Raw genomic sequence first — 21,649 nt, 5'->3', positions numbered from 1 at the left:
GTTATAATGTACGGAGAAAAAAAAGTAGGAAATGTATGCACTCATTATTGTAAATCGCTCTGGATAAGAGCGTCTGCCAAATGACTAAAATGTCAAAGGTATTGATCAAGCATGATAAGTGGACTTTGGTCCTGCTTTCCCATTGTTTATTGGGTGGTGGGGAACAATAGTGTTGCTGTGTGGAGTAGAGTGGCAGTGTTTATAACACTAATTTGACACACCAGCAGAGATGACTCCACTCTTATACCTGTGCTCCTGGAACAGCAGACTGAGACCCAGACAGAGACCCAGACAGAGACCCAGACAGAGACCCAGACAGAGACCCAGACTGAGCCCCAGACTGAGACCCAGACTGAGACCCAGACTGAGACAGACAGACACAGAGGCCTGGCACAGAACAAGGCCACAAGGGCAGCCCACTGGCTAAACTTGCCAGTCAGCAGCCTCTGTGCCTCTTTGTCTCTGGCAGGGATGTGGGTCTGTTCTTGCCATTGTGGTCAGTGTGGATGATTAGGGGTTGACTTCACCAGCTGACTATGTGCTATACAATGCTAAATGTAGAATCACGATGATTATCTCAACATTCATATTCAGCCTTTTCCTAAAAAGGATGTCTTATATGATCACACAGTAGGTGGCAATAACAATAAAAAAAGACAGAGCAGACAAAGAGTAACAGACAGATGGAAAGGAAAGGAAAGGAGAGGAAAGGAAAGGAGAGGAAAGGAAAGGAAAGGAGAGGAGAGGAGAGGAGAGGAGAGGAAAGGAAAGGAAAGGAGAGGAGAGGAGAGGAGAGGAAAGGAAAGGAGAGGAAAGGAGAGGGGAATAGGTCACCTGGGTGATCTTTTCCTCCACTTCCTGAAGGCGTTGGAGCATTCTAGACATGGCTAGGACTGCTGAGTGGCAGGAGGGAGAGTAGCCAGGGTACTCTGTGCTCTCCGGCTTTTGAGGCTGCATCTGGGGTTGCGTCTGAGCACATGTCTGATCAGCCTGTCTGACCTTCCTGAGTGTGGGATTTGGGATGGACGGGGGTTGGAGCTTAGGTTGGGGCTGGAACTGGGGTTGGGGCTGGTGCTGAGACTGAAGCTGGGCTTGGAGCTGGGGAGAGAGCTTGGGTTTGGGAGGAGGCTGTGGTGGGGGCCGAGCGATGCACTCAGCTGCATATTTGGCACAGGTTGCAGACTGAAACTGGAAACACACAGCACATGTGAGCTGCAGTTCTATGGCTTTCCATCAAATCAGGGTGAGCTTGATGAAAAACAAGAAGCAATTGCAGCTAACAGGCTCCAGTAGTTTAACAGCTGGAGAGAATAGGAGGGAGATTTATGCCCCATGCTTTTCTTTATCGTGTGAATCTACTTCACTGGGGGGCTTATTTTTCATTTCCAACCCACAGGGAGCATTAAACAATCTCACTCCAGGTAGGTGATGACTGGTTTGTGAGTGAGTGTATACCAAAACTGAGTGACAGTGTGTGTTCTGCAGAGTGTATTAGCGTGGGTATGTGTGTATTACAGTATGTTGACCAGGCCTGCTCCAGTCCTCTACCTGTGTCTTGGGGGGAGGGTTGAGTGGGGTCTGCTGCCTGAGGTTGGTGAAGCGTGGGGTCTCAGTCATGTCTATGGAGCGCGGCCGAGGGGCCCTCCCAGAACCCCAATCACACTGAGACTGATGGGGTTTGTCAGCCAGAATCAAAGCCAAGGAAAAAGGGTAGTAGAAAGACAGAAAAGGAAGAAAGAGAGAAAGTGACTTGCAAGATAAGTTAAGTATCTCACCAAACAGTTAAGAACAAATTCTTATTTACAATGACGGCCTACACCGGCCAAACCCGGACGACACTGGGCCAATTGTGCGCATCCCTACGGGACTCCCAATCACAGCCGGTTGTGATACAGCCTGGAATCCAACTAGGGTGTCTGTAGGGACGCCTCTGTTTCTGTAGCCACACTGTGGTATAAAGCATCTGACAACAAACATGCCAGGTACTATACCATACTACAGTACTGTAATAGCTATGGAGGACACTGTCCAACACTGACAAAGTCCTGAGGAGGGGGGATGTGGGGACATATCTTGGTGGTTCTGACCTGTCTCCGGAGGGTGAAGCTGGGGTTGCCTCTCCTCAAACTTGGACAGGAGCTGGCTGCTGGCCATGGAGCGGGACCTTGTTCTCCTTCACCTCCTCCCCTCACCCACACAAGACGCACTCTGACTGGAGAAGTTGGTTGCCTGTCATGAGAAATAGTGACTTGGAGTTATCAAGGGCCAAATAAATGGTATTTTGTTGTATTTAACATTGGTGCGCTTAGAATGTCATTATGAAATTGTAGCTTGATGATAATAACTACCTTCTTCCAAATAACTGCAGACTTTCGTCTCCTTTTGTACGTTGGGTCAGTAATCTTCTAGCTTCTTCTCATCCCTGAAAGAAAACAAACAGGCCATAGTATATGACAAAATATGTCCGACTGCACTCAATGGTAAAAAGATTCAACATGAAAGTGAACTAATTAAAAAGAGCCCATCTCAAAAAAACTCTAGAAGAATGATCTGGTCTTTATACACTGCTCAAAAAAATAAGGGAAACACTTAAACAACACATCCTAGATCTGAATGAAAGAAATAATCTTATTAATACTTTTTTCTTTACATAGTTGAATGTGCTGACAACAAAATCACACAATAATAATCAATGGAAATCCAATTTATCAACCCATGGAGGTCTGGATTTGGAGTCACACTCAAAATTGAAGCGGAAAACCACACTACAGGCTGATCCAACTTTGATGTAATGTCCTTAAAACAAGTCAAAATGAGGCTCAGTAGTGTGTGTGGCCTCCACGTGCCTGTATGACCTCCCTACAAACGCCTGGGCATACTCCTGATGAGGTGGCGGATGGTCTCCTGAGGGATCTCCTCCCAGACCTGGACTAAAGCATCCGCCAACTCCTGGACAGTCTGTGGTGCAACGTGGCGTTGGTGGATGGAGCGACATGATGTCCCAGATGTGCTCAATTGGATTCAGGTCTGGGGGAACGGGCGGGCCAGTCCATAGCATCAATGCCTTCCTCTTGCAGGAACTGCTGACACACTCCAGCCACATGAGGTCTAGCATTGTCTTGCATTAGGATGAACCCAGGGCCAACCGCACTAGCATATGGTCTCACAAGGGATCTGAGGATCTCATCTCGGTACCTAATGGCAGTCAGGCTACCTCTGGCGAGCACATGGAGGGCTGTGCGGCCCCCCAAAGAAATGCCACCCCCACACCATGACTGACCCACCGCCAAAACCGGTCATGCTGGAGGATGTTGCAGGCAGCAGAACGTTCTCCACGGCGTCTCCAGACTCTGTCACGTCTGTCACGTGCTCAGTGGGAACCTGCTTTCATCTGTGAAGAGCACAGGGCGCCAGTGGCAAATTTGCCAATCTTGGTGTTCTCTGGCAAATGCCAAACATCCTGCACGGTGTTGGGCTGTAAGCACAACCCCCACCTGTAGACGTCGGTCCCTCATACCACCCTCCTGGAGTCTGTTTCTGACCGTTTGAGCAGACACATGCACATTTGTGGCCTGCTGGAGGTCATTTTGCAGGGCTCTGGCAGTGCTTCTCCTGCTCCTCCTTGCACAAAGGCGGAGGGTAGCGGTCCTGCTGCGGGTTGTGCCCTCCTACGGGCCTCCTCCACGTCTCCTGATGTACTGGCCTGTCTCCTGGTAGCGCCTCCATGCTCTGGAGACTACGCTGACAGACACAGCAAACCTTCTTGCCACAGCTCGCATTGATGTGCCATCCTGGATGAGCTGCACTACCTGAGCCACTTGTGTGGGTTGTAGACTCCGTCTCATGCTACCACTAGAGTGAAAGCATTCAAAAGTGACCAAAAAATTAGCCAGGAAGCATAGTAACTGAGAAGGGGTCTGTGGTCTCCACCTGCAGAACCACTCCTTTATTGGGGGTGTCTTGCTTATTGCCTATAATTCCACCTGTTGTCTATTCCATTTGCACAACAGCATGTGAAATTTATTGTCAATCAGTGTTGCTTCCTAAGTGGACAGTTTGATTTCACAGAAGTGTGATTGACTTGGAGTTACATTGTGTTGTTTAAGTGTTCCCTTTATTTTTTTGAGCTGTATACATTTAACTTGTGGAAGGCCCCAATACAGTCCACTTATTCAAATGAAATGACTTTTGAAATGATAACACAGGGAGGCTGAAAAGGCTCTCAAGTTGCAGTAGTTATCAAGGCAGACAGGCACCTGGAGAGACGAGTGTGATACCTTTGGTACCCTTTTTCTTGGTACCAAGTTCAGACTTTGTTCATACTTCTGACTGCCTTTGAAGGATAGTCTTCACTGTTTTCGTCGGCCCCTCTAGAATCTGCAATGAAACACGAATGCATTAAAAGGTATGATATAATCCACGGAGCTCAGCCATGAATGCCAAATAAAAGCAATGGCCAATGTTTTTTTTACATTACGTCTAAAAGAAACCTAATATTATTGTGTTGGAAAGAACCAGATGGGGTAAGACCATCTGCTTTTCCTGAGAAATGCCACCTAATAAATAAAGGGCTTTTTGTGGAAACCAATACTGGGAACACTTCACTTCAGATCATAAGAATGTATACAATTATTGCTAAATAGTACATCCTCATTCCGTCATGTGGGCAACTAGCTTTACTGTGGATAGAGGCATATCATGTGACCTCTCAGAGACCATAAAGCTAGTACAACTGATGTCCCTGTGGCAATAATATGCTCTGTTCACCTTAGGCATCTCAGACCAGAAACGGGAGTAAGGTGTAGTGTTTTCTCTCCAGGCATCCTAGACTCAGAAACTATCTGTAAGGTAACCTGCACTGTGCTGGGCAGATGTGCATTCCTCTCATGCCAGACAATGTGACTGATAAGGTTGTGCAACGCAGAACTCCTTTCAAAGGAAGCTAGATGAAATCTCATACCATCTTATACACCGGCTAAAGTGTCTCTAGAAAGACATAACTTATCTGAAAGAAAGCAGGGGTCAGCCCAGAAGCAAAGGGATGAATTACATTAAGGACAGAGACAGCTTGATATGTAAAGAAATGGCCCCGGTGAAAACAAAAAAAGTGAGAGGCTGGGCTTTTAATACAGTGGACACAGTGGAGTGGTAGGGCCTTCGAGGGTGACAATGACGAGGTGTTAAAGTATGAAGTATCAGATTTTGTTATTAGTCGTATGTACGGGCTACACATGGTATACACAGTCCAAATAAATGCTTACTTGCAGGTTCCTTCTCAACAATGCAACAACAATAAGAAATAACAAATGATAAGAATACGAACAACAAATAAATGGCTCAGTAGAATAGAATAAATATTTTACCATAAGTATAATACAGGAAGGCACAATTTATAGTCCAATATTTACACTCATTATGGGGAAGGGGGATAGGGGTGCTAGTATTTAAATTGTGCAGTATTTAGCAATAATAATGAGAGTCTGGTGGCAGCCGTTGTGATGTAAGTGTAGCATGAATGTGTGTGTGTGTGAGTGTGTGTGTCTACAGGGGGAGCATGTCTCTCCGCCCTGTCCGCTCCTCCTAATGAAGTGCTTCTGCTGCATTTAAAAATAACTCTGACATGGTAAGGAGCCTTTTAAAAAGACCTGATGATATAAAGGGCTGCTACTGTGTGTGTGTGTGTGTGTGTGTGTGTGTGTGTGTGTGGTGTGTGTGTGTGTGTGTGTGTGTGTGTGTGTGTGTGTGTGTGTGTGTGCGCGCGCGGGAGTGAAATCTGAAGTCTGGGGCTTCAGGACACACGTGTCTGCTGGGGGATGGGGTGAGGGGTGTGAGGCGTACCTGAGATGGGGAGAGGGGTGTGAGGCGTACCTGAGACGGGGAGAGGGGTGCCGCGGAACAGCTCATAGAACTTGGAAAGGTAGGTGACCATTCTCGTCTTGTCTGGTTCCTGACCAGCAGCCATCTCCTCCCCAGTGGTGAAGGGCCGGATCCCAAACTCCCGCTCAGCCACGTCACATGCCAGCTGAAGGTTGTTAGCCGAATCCTCCTCATTCAGCGAATCAAACTCTCTGAGGGAAACCGATTGTAATGATATCACGCGATGTTGTTGTAATGTTGTGTGGGTAACTAGGTGAAGGCTTTATAAGACTTAGCTGGTGTCAACATAGAAGTTATGAAACAGTACTAGACTAGCAGTGTAGCCCTCACTTTATCACAAAGAAGAAGTCATAAATAACAAACTGCCCTACATACTGAGTGTGACATGTAATACATAGTTATGCTTTCCAAACTCCCTTTCACATACTATAGGGTTTCTCTAAAAGCGGTTATGTCTTCTGTGTGCTCTGTTTCATCACACCTATCAGTAACAGAGAGAGAGAACTGACATCGGGAAAAAGGCTCTTCGATGAAGCTCAAAAGTCATTCACACCCATCACTTACATTTACTCTCACACAAAGTCGGTCTGTGAGTGAGAGGCAGGGGCTTGTGTGTAGATAGTACACCAGGACATACATTGACATACTTACATGCCTGGCATAGTTTACATTAGACACCGTCAGAAGGAGACAATATTACGGTGTGGGTGTAAGAAGTTTTGCTATTACTGGTGTCTTGAGGTAAATGTTAGCCTAATGAGGAAATTCCCCATTACACAATATACCATAGAGGCATTTTATGAGGAGCCAGTCTATCGACTTACAATGACGAAGTGCTACATGCCAGGGTGTGACATGAAGAAGTCTCACACATGGAGGTCATTTACAGTTACAGTAAGGTACATGAGGCCAGTCTTACTGTGGTAGTTTACAGGCTAGTTGTGTGTTGCAGTGTTTTGCTCTACATACATGAGGTGGGATCTGAACCGGTGGATGAGAGCACAGAGAGCCAGGCCGCTCTGCCACGAGGTGGTCAGGTCTGTCACGCTCACGTTCCTGTAGCCCTCGGTCTGTTTCTGACACCAAGTCAGCAGCCTGCCCGGCCTGATCTCCGACTCTACACACACAGACAGGAACAAGGTGTTCAGTAGGGAGAAAATGGCGTGAAAAAGGGAGGCACTACCTAAGTTGGTCCAATAAGAAGAACATAGATGTTTGTTTTCCATTGCCCCATTTTACCCTATATGACCCTGTCCACAGTCAAGAGGCTTCACCAAAACTCCCCTCTCACCATAGATCATTGAAAAAACAAACCTCAGACGGAAACTTATTTCCTAAGCAGAGATTAATGCGGGCCAGTCCTCAGTCTGACACTCCTGTTAGCGAGAGAAAAGGTCTGCCTCACCTTAAAGACTGCTGTGTGCCTCTGTCTCAGAACACTCCCAGAGCACAGGGAATGGGAGAGAACTCAATAGAACTAGAGTGGAATGGCTTATCTTCTCCTACCTTTGGGTAAATTGCCACTGAATGAATGAGTGGTGCAGATATTTGGGTTGGAGCCATGCACTGGATCAGAGGTAAGTCCATACTAGACAGCGGTATCCAAACACACTGTACTAAAGCCTCCCAACTCCAGTCTCTCTGGCCTCTCTTGTATCGTGTGGCTCACCTCGTCTGGCCAGGTTCACAGGGCGACGTATTGTAGCATTACGCTCCAGAGAGCATGACTTCACTGGCAGCTCTCCATTGATGTACAGGTGACGCACCTGGAAGAAATAACAAAGAGACACAGCTGAGATTTAGGCAGAAGAATAGATAAGAAGAGATAAGAAGACAAGCACAGTCCATCCTTCTTGTGTTAATGTTAAGGGTGAATCTGATATTGGTGACAGCAGAAAGTGAATACTGCAGTAAGCAATGTGATCCTTGAGAACGGCCTTTGTACCTGGTTTTGCCTGACACAGGTCGAGATGAGGTTGGGATACCGAGTCCCAGGGTCAATGGTGTACTGCTCAAAGTTTTTGCCAATGTTTTCAGTGGTTGTCTGCGGCAGGATTCTGTAAAGACTCTCCCTGGAGAAATATATATATTTAGTATGTGTTTGTATTTGTGTGTGTGTGTGTGTGTGTGTGTGTGTGTGTGTGTGTGTGTGTGTGTGTGTGTGTGTGTGTGTGTGTGTGTGTGTGTGTGTGTGTGTGTGTGTGTGTGTGTGTGTGTGTGTGTGTGTGTGTGTGTGTGTGTGTGTGTGTGTGTGTGTGTGTGTGTGTGTGTGTGTGTGTGTGTGTGTGTGTGTGTGTGTGTGTGTGTGTGTGTGTGTGTGTGTGTGTGTGTGTGTGTGTGCGTGCGTGTGTGTGTGTGTGTGTGTGTGTGCCGACCACTGACCTCTCAGCTAGCACCTCCAGAGGGGTCCTGCCCTCAGCCCACCTTTTCACCATCCAGGCTGAGTCAAAAGCAGCCAGGAAGCCTCTCGCACACCCTGTACCCATTGGCCAGAACGGCTGTACACACAGACACATAACATCAGCATAACAGTACATTTTGCTGAACATGCAGTATTAAATGTCCAACCATTTTAAAGCATGATTGAACCCTGTTGTCACAGCCTCCTCACCTCTAACAAGCTGTCCCCAACCAGTGCCACCAGTAGCTGATGTCCGAAGCGCTCTCTGACCAGCGCTGCGTTCTCCGAGGCATACATGCTGGTGAAGTCAAACATGGCCACGTCCGGCTGGTCACAGGCATTTATGGCAAAGTCCAGTGTGGGAAGCTGGTAGTTGGTGCCAAAGTCAGCAGCTTCACGGGCGTAACCCAGCAGAGCTTCCTGGTTCACATTCTCACTGCTCAGCAGCATCTCTGTGTCTATGTAGTCCTACGAGACAAAGTCAGGGGAATTGTGTTTATGACAGACCATGACCAAAAGGATGAAGTAAAAGAGGCAAAAGGAGATGCAACATTGATACCCTAGGTGTAATAACAGTTATTCAGCACGTATATTAGAGGACCATTAAAGATGGATGCTCTTTAAATTGTACTGTGACGCCAGTCTCAAAGTCCCACATTGTCTTTATGAATGAATTCATGGGATGACTCATGAAGAACCCTGGCAATTGAAGTGAGAGCAGGCGCTGAGAGGGAGTCATAAGCCAGTGAAATATGTGCTCCTTTAGGGATGTTTATAACACTTAGCTTTCATGGATGTCATTGTGGTGCCCGCCCGGCTCATGGGCTGTTCAGCTGGCAGACCACCAAGGATGAGATTCCTCCGACCCGGCACCCTCCTCTATTAACCCCCCCCCCCTCTTCTCTCTCCCCCTCTCTCTAGTTCTCTTCCTCTCTCACACACACATCTGAACGCAACACCCTCAGACAGCAAGAAAAATCGGCCCGCGTCTGAATCTAGTTGATGATCCCTGATCTAAACAATGTTTGCTCACATGAATGATGACCCCCTTGTCCAGTAGGCTCTGCTTCTTCGCTGTCATGACAAAGTAGTGTGTGTTGTCCTTGTAGTACACAATGTTCTCCAGGTCAATACCTGCAACAAATGACAGACACAGACAGGAAGGTTAAAACCCCCCATGAAAGTGACAGGGTTGAAGATTGGTGTTGTTTGACAATGTGTGGATTTAAGTGCATTCTAGGGGCAGTCTGCTCCTCTGGCTGACTCATTGACTGTTGGGGATCTCAGGCCCACCTGTCTCCTCTTTGAGGTCCAGGAAGAACTTCTGGTTAAAGATGAAGGCCACACCGCTGATCTCCTCCACCTTGGCCTCGGCCGTGGTGTTCCTGTTGACAAAGTTGGCTGTGATGGCGATAGCCAGCTTACCACGGAACTCCTTCCTCTTGAACCCTGAGAGCGAGAGAAAGAGGGAGAGAGAAAGAGAGAGAGGGATAGAGAGAGAGAGAGATGAGATGTTACTGTTCTCTGGCCAGGCCTGCGGAGTCATACTAATCCAGAGGAAATCTAGCACTGAGCTGTAATCACAGGCCAGTTATTTTAGGATCAGAGAGGCTTGTTACCGAGGTGATACTGTTTACATCACCAGGGGAACAAAAGCCTCGGCGGGACAGTTGGGTCAGTACTAAAATGTTATGATCTAATAAATATGTTTTCCAGGTTGATTAACTTTCACAACTTCAGGTGGAGTAGAGTGCAGCCACTCCTTACATGAACTGGACAATTGTAAGTGAAGGCGCAGTCTCATTTTTTCCCAGTGAGATTTTACAATATGTACTATTATTGGCTGCAATTGCGTACACTTCTGCTATTAAGGATATCTACAACAATGGAACAGAATCAGTTCTTCTTCAGATAGAAACATTGGGGAAATGCTTCTTGCATTGAAGTTTAATGCCATCCTCTCACTGATCCTGAATTTCTTCTTTTTTTTAATGGAGACATTTTAGAAGCTCATTTAATATTAACTTTCTGTGTCCTATCCAGGGCCAAACATAACTGCAGACAAGCCTTAAAATAGACTGAAGCATGGGCTTAGACTTTTAATGCCAGACTGCTATTCACTTGGGTTCCTGTTGCTGCTATTCTCACAGTTACGGTTTTATAAAAAACAGACTTTTTAAATGACATGCAAAACCTTGCCTTTGTGAAAGAGAATATGGTGATATAATTGTTAAAAGTATTTTTGTGGTGTCAAAGCTCTACCAAAGCTCCTAAAGCCTGGAAAAGGCAACCAACCACAGCCAATACCCAGGATATGTCACTCCAGGATGTATGTCCCACAGGCCACATGTTAGTATGCTTATAACTGTCCTGGGGAAGAGGAGGGTTCTGTACCAAAGCCCTTTAGTGAAAGAAAATACATCAACATTACCTCTAGACCTGTGATGCAGGAAGGAAAGGAGGATGAATGTTCTAATGTGTTCAGCCTCTCTTCCTCCTACAAAATAATGTATGAGCTTCTGAGAGACGCTTTTCTAGGAGGAGGTAGCATTTTAATATGAGACAGAAATGTTCCATTACGGTCACTGCTAATTCACTGGGGCATTTCCCCCCCTCACATCACTCTTTCCAATGCAGCTGTATTCCTCTCAGACAATTAGCTGGGTACAGAACAGATTGCGGTATATTTAACCCTCCTCTCAGACAGGGCTTGCATGGCAGTTCAAAAGTAGAAGGACTTCTAAAAAGAAAGTTTTCCTCAGGCTTTTCGTCATCAGACGATGACCTAAACGCCTCATTGTTTGGAGACAGAAAATGCCCTTTTTAGGAATAAGCATCTGATGTGGATTGGTGAGGGGATGACAGGCATCTGTGAGGGAGAGTCCAACATGCATGCATCAACTGTTGAACAGCATCCAGATGACTACACAAACAGGGTCCCAGATCTTTTTTATTAAGGTACAGAGATATGGTGATTTCATGTGTAACCTTGCCCTTTGAAGGAGAGATTAATGACATAGGGTATCGTTTTACAGAGGTGAGCTTTATTTATGGCTTTCTAACTTTCTTGGATGAGACTATGCTTTTTTAAATGGATTCTTTGTGTAGCCAAAGGCCGCAGCCAATAACAATCGTATGTTTCTTAGTTACAGTTGTTAGGCTGTTAACCAGACAAAATAATTATATGTGAAAGGTGTCCTGGATATTATTTGAAACAAGCTACTGTCAACAAAGCAACATAAACATACTTTTCAATATAGAAATTGTGTTTGAAGGTGCTCCAGATAACATCCAACTGCATTTAACTTGGAGCTAAATTTAGCTTCGGAGCAAGTAGTGTTAAGTAAACATATTGAGCAATCTCAGAGAGAGCCATTCCACGGATGTCATCACATGATATCATATACAGTACCATATCACCATATCCTATGTCTGGGGTCAGGTCATTAACGGTATGTAGATATACTCTGCATGGATACAGCCCGTCACCCTCCCATCCCTCCAGAGTTCTCACCTTCCAGGGTATTTCTCCTCCCATCAGCTCCCACCACCACGTCAAAGTCAATACTAGCCACGGGGTGATCGGCAGGCCTGATCTCAGCTCTCCAGCCAGGCCCTGAAACACAGACAGAGGAGAGGAGAGAGAGCAAGGAAGGGAGGAGAAGAGGGGAGAGAGGGTCAGTACAGCTCCACATTCACAGGGACACACACCCTCAAACAAACATACTTATCAGTATACAAACGGGTAGAGTTCAACACAGATAGAGAGAATGAGAGGACATGGGCTAGAGAAACCGACAAAATATTTACTTGGTTGCACTTTTGGCCTGTTATTTCTGGGGAACAATATTTATGATGCCTATCAACACCAGTGGGGAAAATGGTTTGCTGATCCTGACAGCTCTCAACAAAGAGGGTGACACAGAGGTCACACACATTGTGTAATTTAGCTCAGCAGACTATACCGTGCTAATGTGGGGCGGCAGGTAGCCTAGTGGTTAGCGTGTTGGGCCAATAACTGAAAGGTCGCTAGATCGAATCCCCCGAGCTGACAAGGTACAAATCTGTCGTTCTGCCCCTGAACAAGGCAGTTAACCCACTGTTCCTAGCTCGTCATTGTAAATAAGAATTTGTTGTTAACTGACTTGCCTGGTTAAATAACAAATAAAAGAAATAAATAAAAATGTCAGTCTCACTTGTACTGTATAATCGATACCAGGGCATTAGCCATCTACAGTATATAATACATCACAACATTTTAGCACGTAGTGGATCAAATGTGGGGAATGATGTCAGCCACAGAGGCAAGTGTGAGACCCCAGCAACGTTGGATTGGCTGTCTATCAGCTGTGTAATATCACCATGTCAAAAACGCATTCCATCATGGCAAGGACACCGAGCACCCTGTGACAGCAAATGTAAGGGGACCATTCTGTATCCAAATTTAGTAAAGACTCTTGTTTTTATCAGTTGGTTGACGTCGCTGTCGAGGCCACATGGGATAGCTAATGACCTCCAGTCCAGGAGTCCAATCAGCAAAGCTCTGTAGGAGGGAGGGGGGTCAAGTGTAGAGGTATTTCAGATAGCCAGCCTTTCAGCTCGGCGCCACATCACCACACACCCCGCAGTGTTCACATCTTGAAGCAGCTAGTACTGTACTGTTATAAGAACTTAGCCGAGGTGGCACGGTTGTAATTACACTGGCTAATCAGCTCTTAATTAACTTCCATGGCCGTAATTTGGCTCTGCTGCTCCTTAAACAAAGCCACTAGGTCTGCTCTGCTCACTGAATTTACTGTGTGCTCTGCTCAGCAGCAACCATAAAATAACATTAGCATCTGGGGAGGTTGCTAACCATTAGCAGCTGAATAGGAATGGCGAAAGCAATGATTATTACTTTTAAACATCTTGATTTCCATGGCAATGCAAATATAAAATAAAGGGTGATCAGTGCACTGCTGTTACAGTGCTGCTGTTTACTGCTGGTTGCCAAGGAGATACACTGTGAATGGGGAGGCAGAACTACTCCAACAGGTACTAGTTATGGACTTCAGTAACTCCCTGTAGCTCAAGGTACAGTGATGTAAAGCAGCAGAATGCTATGGTGTGGGAGAGAATCTACTGTGTTGGGATCCTCTGGGCAGCCACATACAGATGTAGGATCTTAATTTGATCACCCTGTTGCAGGAGAACTTTCCTGCAATGCAGGACATTTTAAACTTGTGGTGTATTTGAGGTTTTTCAAAAGGCTTCTGAAGTTTGTCATTTCCACTTCGAAATTTCAGACTTGATTTTTCCTTTAGAATAATGTATCAAACTCTACAAAAATGTCCATTAATTGTAATCCACATAACAATTCACATTTCCTGTTGCTGCATGATTATTTTCCTGCTGCTCAAATTAAAACCATCTGTATCAGTCTTACTGACTGTTGCTGATGCAAGGCTCATGTTAAGGTGCACTGTTGATGTTCTCCAAATGCATTGCATGAAGCCCTTCAACCAGATTTTGGAAGTCTGGTACCAAATGATGTAACCTAGCCCTTGCCTGAACCCCTGAACTACATCCAAAAGACCCTTAATGGTTAGCAGGAAGGAGCAGGGATGATGGGTTGATGGGTACTAGGCCAATGTTGATGGAGTTCAATGGACATACAGCTACTGTAAGTGACGGCCTGTAAGTGGGTTGTCACTCACCATCATTCTCCTGGTTCTCTGGAGGTTCCAGCAGTTTGACAAACTCCACATTGACATGGAACTCCACAGCTACGAGCAGGGCGATCTTCAGCAGCATGAGCTGGAGCTGACGAAATACCTGGCAAACACAGACAAGAATCAGGAGTTCTTAGAACCATGCAAGAACCCCAGGTGTATTTTCTGCCTTATCTAATACAGTACCTAGTACATGCACACTGCACAGGCATCCATGCATTTACACATTATACACACAACAAAACTTGGCCTTTGGCCTCTGTCACTTGAGAGCTGTAGAAAGATTTGCCTTCAACACCAGCAGTTGGCAGCTCTGCTTTGTATCTCTGTAGCTAAGAGCAGATGGAAGGTTCACCTTCTATGGCTCACAACCTTGACATTATGCAATGGAAGGGCCTTGGCAGTATCAAGGCTACCAGACAAAAAATAGCTTTGGAGGGGAATAGGATACAATAGCATAATCATACGCTGAATCTAACAATATCAATAAGCAAAATATTCCATTGCAAAAGTAAGTACATGTCGGCTATGGGAAATGGCTGTATTAATAACAACGTTATGGCTGTACGGGCGGAAAGGTTTCCTGATGAGATGTTTACCCCACATGTAAAGTACTTACTGATGTGGTCTATGGCTCCCGCACAGAATTGCCGTTAGAACTTCTTGGCCCCGAGGGCCCTTGAGGTCGTGGATGGTGTAGGGCCACAGGTGCAGCACATTGTTCCTGGAGAAGGTGTCCCTCTTCTCAATCACCACCACCTTGGCCCCCAGAAGAGCCAGCTCGATGGCCGTCCCGCAAGCCACATGGGCCTCCCCCCGATGATCAGGCACTGCAGGGACAAGAATGACAGAGGGACACCGTTATCATTATGAGTGCAAAGAAAGGACTCAAAATTGTATTTCATAGTTCACATTTCTGTTACACAAAATACAATACATGTGTGCATCATAACCATATGCCTGCCGAAGACGATCATATACTGTACCTTATCACCATAATAATAATACTTACTGAAATAGAATCATGTTTAAACCTGTAGACATACTCAATAGCAGATTAAATATGAGGGGATGAGTTGAGTGTTACTGTATATTGCCAAGTAAAGTGCCTGGGGTGGATGTTTATGGTGACAGTATGTTGTGTGTTACTCTGACCCAGCGCTGGGAGAGTATGTGTCATTACCTCAACCGTAGATCCTTGTTACAGCCTAGTCATATCAAAGACATGATTCATGCATCTGCCTCACTCATCTGCCTACTCAAATATGCATGAAGTCAGTAATTTTGGGTTAAAGGATCCTTCTGAGAATGTGTGGTGAGAACATGACTTCATCCAGCCTTCTAGAAAGGATGAGAAGGAACTTTTTGGGAGTGTTAGTTCTTCTGAGGAATCATCTCATCATCCAACCACTCCTGAGTCAGACAGTAGCCCCTGCAGTGGCCAACGAGTTGGGCGGGCTTCCTGTTTCCTTAACCTTATAACCAATCAGAGCCTCTCTCAACCAGGCTCAGCCATCTCAGCCCACTGTGACCTTTTCATTTTAGATCCCTTATTTCCTCCCCAGTCCAGTCAACCACACACCTGACCTCTAACCCCCCCTGTGTGCAGGAAGGGCCAGCAGTATATTTGAACAGCAGGACTCACTTCCTGTCGCCCTGTGTGTTTGCCTGAAGAGCCACAGGAACTCACAGGGGGTGTCAATCCGGTCAATATTGTGACACAGTCGTGTTTCAGCCCCAGCTTCGGGAGCATTATCATGTTTGTATACTGTAGCTATGTGCTGAATGGGTATACCTCTCCTCTCTCTCTTTTCTCTAGTTCTCTCTCTCTCTCTCTCTCTCCTCCCCTCCCTCCCTCCCTCCCTCCCTCCCTCCCTCCCTCCCAGGGTTGCTGTTTACAGAGCTAAACGTGCCAGCTGCCCAGACAGCACCATAAATGGTACCGCTGCTCCCAGCAATAAAAATAATATGGGCTTTAGTCATTCTGTTTTCTCATTCTGCGTGTGTGAGTCTGCTGCAGGGTGTCATCAGAAGGCGAAGGAGAACATAACATTAGCAGCCTAGGGGTAAGAGTATGAGGTATTCAATACTCATCAGGTATACTAGCCAAACCCAGGTGGCTGCACGTGGCTGTGTCTGAACAGGCCTGGCCCAGTTCTTTTCATCACGAGGAGTGATTAAAGTGAATGGGCTCTTTAACCATTGTCAGGAGAATCAGACAGTCACTGAGACGTGCCAGGTGTGTTAAGCATCCACCGCCACAGAGGAAAAGAAAAAAACATATGGAACAATGCCTTATTCACAAACACAGAACAACATTAGCTCAGTTTATTCAGATGTGCCTAACCACACATCCCACAATGTGGGGTATTATCAAACCTGATATGAACTAGATAATCACTATCAAAGCACTACTTTTGTTTTAGTCTGTCTCTATGGTGCTATGAGAGATGAGTGGTTTGTTTTTCCTGTTTCTATGCGGTGCTGTGTTATCGCAGATGGGAGGGCTTCCTGAGGGCCCACTGCAGTTCTGCTGAGTCAGACCACAGCTACTTCCTGTCTGTCCCCCACCTGTGACCTCACCCGCTCACACTCACCAGGAGTGGAAGATCCCCACCCCCCGACCTCACCTTTCACTTCTCTCCCGTTCATTACATTACTGCACCTGGAGCCCTATTAGCTGTCAATCAAAATCAAATCAAAGTTTATTGGTCACGTACACAGTTTATCATACTCACATCATGCAGAATGTAGACTGGAGGCCAACTCAAACATGCTTATCAAAATGGAAAGTGGACACAATGTCAGGCAGTTGGCAATTATTGTCTCCTGGAATCCTGATCAATCTATAGAGCTCAAGACTATAGGATACTGCTGAACCAAACATTATCCTCCTTAACTGCACTATTTTTGAATGAATACAAATGACTCGTTAAACTCTACAGCTATATCTCTTTAAGGAGTATAGTATGTCCTCTAAGGTCTAAGACATTAGCTGACTGGTGGTCTCTAGTGTGTACATGCTGTCCAGCCACTTCACCAGGTCAGCCAGGTTAGAGTGACAGGAACACCCCCCCAACACTGGGCTGAGTGGAGCTCCTTAACACACATGCTTATTCTGGCTTCACCGGAGTAAAACAAACTGACTGTGTGAGTGAGCGAGCGAGCGGAGCCTGTGCACCTGCAGACATGATGTGATGCCTCACTAGCTTGGCCCAGCGCACGATGGTGGCTCACGCTGTTTTAGGACAAACGTCAGACTTAAGGTACTCAATCAACTGAGAGAGACCACCGGGAGAGCCACAAACATGAACTGGCAACCCTCGCAGACAGCCATCTGGGACTCGATGGGAATTAGAACAGGAGAAAAGGAGCAATACTCCTGTTCTGGGCATGAAATAGGCCTGAGAAACAGGCAAGGAGGGCACACTGTGTCTCTGAACTTTCAAATCATACCGTAGAAGGTTCCATACAGTGAATTATTTGCTCAGTGAATGCACAATTTTCCACAGTATCAAACCATATAATTAAGAGAAAATAGGTCCATCTGTCAAGATGTCACGATTGTCAAGGGAGGATGCCAAGCATGGAAATGTTGATGACACACTGTTCAATGATGGGCCATCTAGGGTGAGATTTACGAGCATGACAAAGACAACCTGTTATAAAGGAGAGCTCCTCTACAATGAGGGGGGAAATAATCCTTAAAAAAAACAGTTGTTCTGTCTTTAATTCTAACCCGCATTCAGTGGGTTGTGAAGTAAAGAGTTCATGTCTTTGCTGTAGTTTAGTCTAAAAGGCAGGAGACTGGGGAACTGAATAACAGGGTAATAAACAATAATATAATGAAAACGTTTCCATGTGCTTCATACATGAGGTATGTGCCAACATTATACAGGCATAACAGTTCACATAAGAAAAAGGAAATGAAATGTAGCACTTATGATTGAAGGCATTTCATGAATGCAAAACCATTCCAAACATATTACCGAGCTCAAGGAGCTTTGTGTTTGCACAACTGAGACTACAAATTATCATGCTATTTGCCATATGATTTAACTAGGCTATTATTGCAATGAGAGTATGTGTCATAATGTGGAGTTTCATTGCCTGATAATTATAATGCTTAAAAATGCAGAGAACAGACAAATCAGTCTCTTAATAGAAAACAGTGTCTGTATTTTGCTGAGGTATACTGGCGCTGAATTGCAGGTCAGGAGCTCACCTTCAGGACATAGCCGGTTCAAATAGTTTCCATAGAATCTGGCACTGGACAGCGGCACCGCCCTGGAAAACTAACCGTCTCTCTCACTGGGCCTCTTCCCACTCCAGCTCACTTCTCCAGACCTCTCAGATGAGACGAGCACAAAGCAACTCTGATACTAATAAAATAAGCTCGTCAGATCTCGGGCTCAGGAAGCCACTTCAATAGGCCTAAAGCGCTTACATTTAACAGCATAATCAGTGAAGAGCTTAAGCCCAGTAACATATGTTCTCTGACCATTCTGTTCAGTGTATCTGCTTCGTATTTTAAAAAATAAAAATGTGGGCCTTCATTGTGTTCCTCATTAAAAACGTATATAGAAGAAAACCAACAGTACGTGTGTGTCGTTAGCATTATAGCCAGCTGTATGCAGTAACAAACTGGGGATGACTTCATATCCTATACAGATTGTAGCTCCAGCAGGCATTTGGAGGCTGGGTGAGAAATGTTATCATATTATTATTCCCTGTGAACCACCACCAATCCCTAACTCATCGCTTTAAGCCATCCACTCCTAGTGAAGAAAGTAAAGTAAAGTCATTTATCAAGTTGTGGCAGGTGGGCCGCAATTAATCACAACAGGAGAGCCACATGCTGTACCACTATCTGTGGGAGATGTCCGTCAATTATTTTACTCCTTAATCTCCAATTCTGTAAACAGACTTGAAACGTAAGAAGTGAGGGTAAGTTTAATTCTAGCCTCAATTTTATTACAAGGGCGTTCCTGTTTCCATCCACACAGCCAGCGTAAATCAAATACTGACGTCTCTCCTACTGTACCAACAGTATGGTTAATTACCCAGAACCAAGAGACTGTACATCTGTTTTATTACTTTGATAAATAAGACCATTCTACGCTGTCCTGTGGCTTGTCAGACTGAGGAAACCTAGCTGAAACTCTTTGGCATGGGACTAAAGACAATCAGACACTTTAATGAAAGGTTCAATAGAACTGGAATAGCACCTAATCATGGCATACTCTCAGATCAAGGGGGTATATGGTGTTCAAGCTGGTTTATAGCTGGTATCAGAGAGAACTTGTAAAACCTGTCTTATTTTGGATAACTTAAAACACACTTTAATACAATCTGGGCATGGTTCCAACCTTTTAGGAGGGCCCAATAAAGAACACAGCCCCCTCAGTAGAACCAAGGAAATAATCACACTTGCTGAGTGATTCTGTCTGTGGATGTGTGTTATGAAAGCATTCTGGTGACTGATTGAGGCGGCTGTAAGAGGCAAGACTCTGTAGAGCTGTGGATGAGGAGGAATAAGATAGTGCAGGAGGGAGTGAGTTACAGTAAAGGGGAGGGAGTAAGTTACAGTAAAGGCACTGGCATGCTCTCCAGCCGAAACAGTTCGGAAGAGATTGTGAATTATTATGATGACATTTTGTGGTGTTTTTTGGTTCGTTTTGGAGGGGGTTTTCGGCTGTTTGGGCACATTTAGAAAAATACTGCATCTGCAACCAAACATCTTAGTTTGATGTAAAATTGCCCAAGTCATCCTCTGCAAAAACGTCAAAATTAATGACAGATTTGTTGAGTTATCTTAGATAATTCTAACTATTTTGAGGAAAGTATATACTGGCTATGGGGTCTCAAAATGTACCAAACAGTACCTTTGCCACTTTTTTCTAGTTTTTCAAGGGACTATGTGAGCACGCTTGTTCGGTTCGCCTAGGTGAGTTCGAACTGGCACCAACCGAACTGAAGCATGCTGACGCCTTAAGTGTCTGTGTGTGTTTGTTTGATTGTGGGCATGTGTGTGTGTGTGTGTGTGTGTGTGTGTGTGTGTGTGTGTGTGTGTGTGTGTGTGTGTGTGTGTGTGTGTGTGTGTGTGTGTGTGTGTGTGTGTGTGTGTGTGTGTGTGTGCTCTGAGATGAACTTCGATTTCTGTCTGACCAGAAGAACACACTTTCTCAGCTGTTTATATGCGTCAGCTGCAGTAAAGGACAGTAGCTGATTTAATGTGTCCTGACAGGTGCAGTTTAAAGTGATGACCATGACGTTGCCTAAGTCACTACCCTCCCTATGACAGAGCACTTCTCTACTAAGGAAGGACAAACTACCGATTGTCTAAAACCGATTACAGCTGGGAAAAATGCAGAGAATCAGTCACACCTCACTATTGTGACTTGAATCCGGATTAATCATAAGCCAATGGGTCAGACCAGTCATACAACTCACAGCTACACAAAGAGAAGTGAAATGCATAACATTCATAAATATTACTTCCACATGAATATATTGGGATCTTATTTCAAACTACTGTAGGGTGTGCACTGTGCACTGTCAAGACAATTTTCACACTGATGGTCTTGGAGTTCTTTGTCTCTTTTGTCTCCAAAGACTTCCATGCAACAGAGCTCTGTCTACAGTGTACCAATAATACCAAAGGTATATTCAACACCTCTGTATGATACAAAACAAGTGGTCTTTGAATGTCATGGTGAGAGGCTGTTTGCTTACCTTGGTGCCCACACAAGCCTGGCCCCTCTTGTACTCCTTGTGACAGGTTCTCTTGTCCAGCTTGGTCCAGAGGGCCTTGGCCCTCCAGGAGGTGAGCCTGGTCTTCAGACTACAGTAGAATGTCTCATGGTCCTGAGGGTCTAGATCCAGCAGCCTGCACAGGAGGTTGAAGGACTGCAGGGTGCCCTTACAGGTAGAGGCCTGGATGAAATTCTCAAACAGCTTCCCTGCCTGGTCCTTCTCCTCCTCTGTCTCCCCCATCTTCCCCACCAGGAGTGCAGGGTGCTTGGCTGGTGCTGGCTTGCCTTTCCTCCTCTCTCGCTCTCCCCCAGCTGTCTCAGTGGCCTAAACCCACAGCCTGGCCCCCATGGTCCTGCCCAATCTGAGGAGGTACAGAGAAAACATACTGAGTCTGATGTCATCGCACGGCCTTTAGAAGTGTAGAATCCTTAACAGATGGCTTTATGGAACAGTGGACAAATTGTTTAAACAGTCAAAATATTGGACAGGAAAAGGGACAACCCTCCCTACCATATAAAAAAATATTAGTTTATTAGGTAAGTTTAAAATGTTGATGTTTCGGCTTTCAATGGCCTTCTTCAGAATAATCACAGAGGGAATAGACTAGTTCATATAGGGCATGAGGAAGATAATTAGGGAGACAGTCAATTAACCAGCCTGCAACAATCACTGGTTTTCTACAGAATGGGTTTCATTGCATTTATTTTACTTCAAATCACTGACTTACAGATTGAAACATTTGGCATTAGATAATGCATTGTAACATTTCCAATGTAAGAATAGATGTGTTTGAACTTTCATGGAAAGCATTTTTACTTGCTGAAAAACGAATACAGCATGCCATACTAACTGATTGTTTATAGATAGATCCTGGGATAATGATTGTCTTCATTTCTGGACAACA

At 45.3% G+C, this 21,649-nt stretch overlaps 1 protein-coding gene and 1 pseudogene across 1 annotated transcript; both read right to left on the bottom strand.

Annotated features, from left to right (window-relative positions):
• Positions 1-211: 211 nt before the first annotated feature.
• On the bottom strand, positions 212-2,110 carry LOC115188250 (pinin-like). Its single transcript, XM_029747099.1, has 3 exons — positions 2,088-2,110; positions 1,549-1,668; positions 212-1,188 (listed from the first exon to the last, which is right to left on the bottom strand). Exons 2-3 carry the CDS (start codon positions 1,615-1,617, stop codon positions 616-618), a joined length of 642 nt encoding a protein of 213 aa, XP_029602959.1. The 5' UTR covers positions 1,618-1,668; positions 2,088-2,110; the 3' UTR covers positions 212-615.
• Positions 2,111-4,306: 2,196 nt separating this feature from the next.
• Positions 4,307-21,063, bottom strand: LOC115188249 (F-actin-monooxygenase MICAL2-like; annotated as a pseudogene).
• Between the last annotated feature and the right edge of the window lie 586 nt (positions 21,064-21,649).

This window comes from Salmo trutta, unplaced genomic scaffold (assembly GCF_901001165.1).
Source record: "Salmo trutta unplaced genomic scaffold, fSalTru1.1, whole genome shotgun sequence".
Lineage (NCBI taxonomy): Eukaryota > Metazoa > Chordata > Actinopteri > Salmoniformes > Salmonidae > Salmo > Salmo trutta.
Note: the sequence above shows the minus strand (reverse complement) of the source record. Positions and strands in the feature narration are given on the sequence as shown.

Coding starts and splice junctions, on each gene's coding strand:
- LOC115188250 (XM_029747099.1), bottom strand. CDS start 1,617: ATGACTGAGACCCCACGCTTCACCAACCTCAGGCAGCAGACCCCACTC. Junction 1,189..1,548: donor ACCCTCCCCCCAAGACACAG/GTAGAGGACTGG, acceptor GTGTGTTTCCAG/TTTCAGTCTGCAACCTGTGC.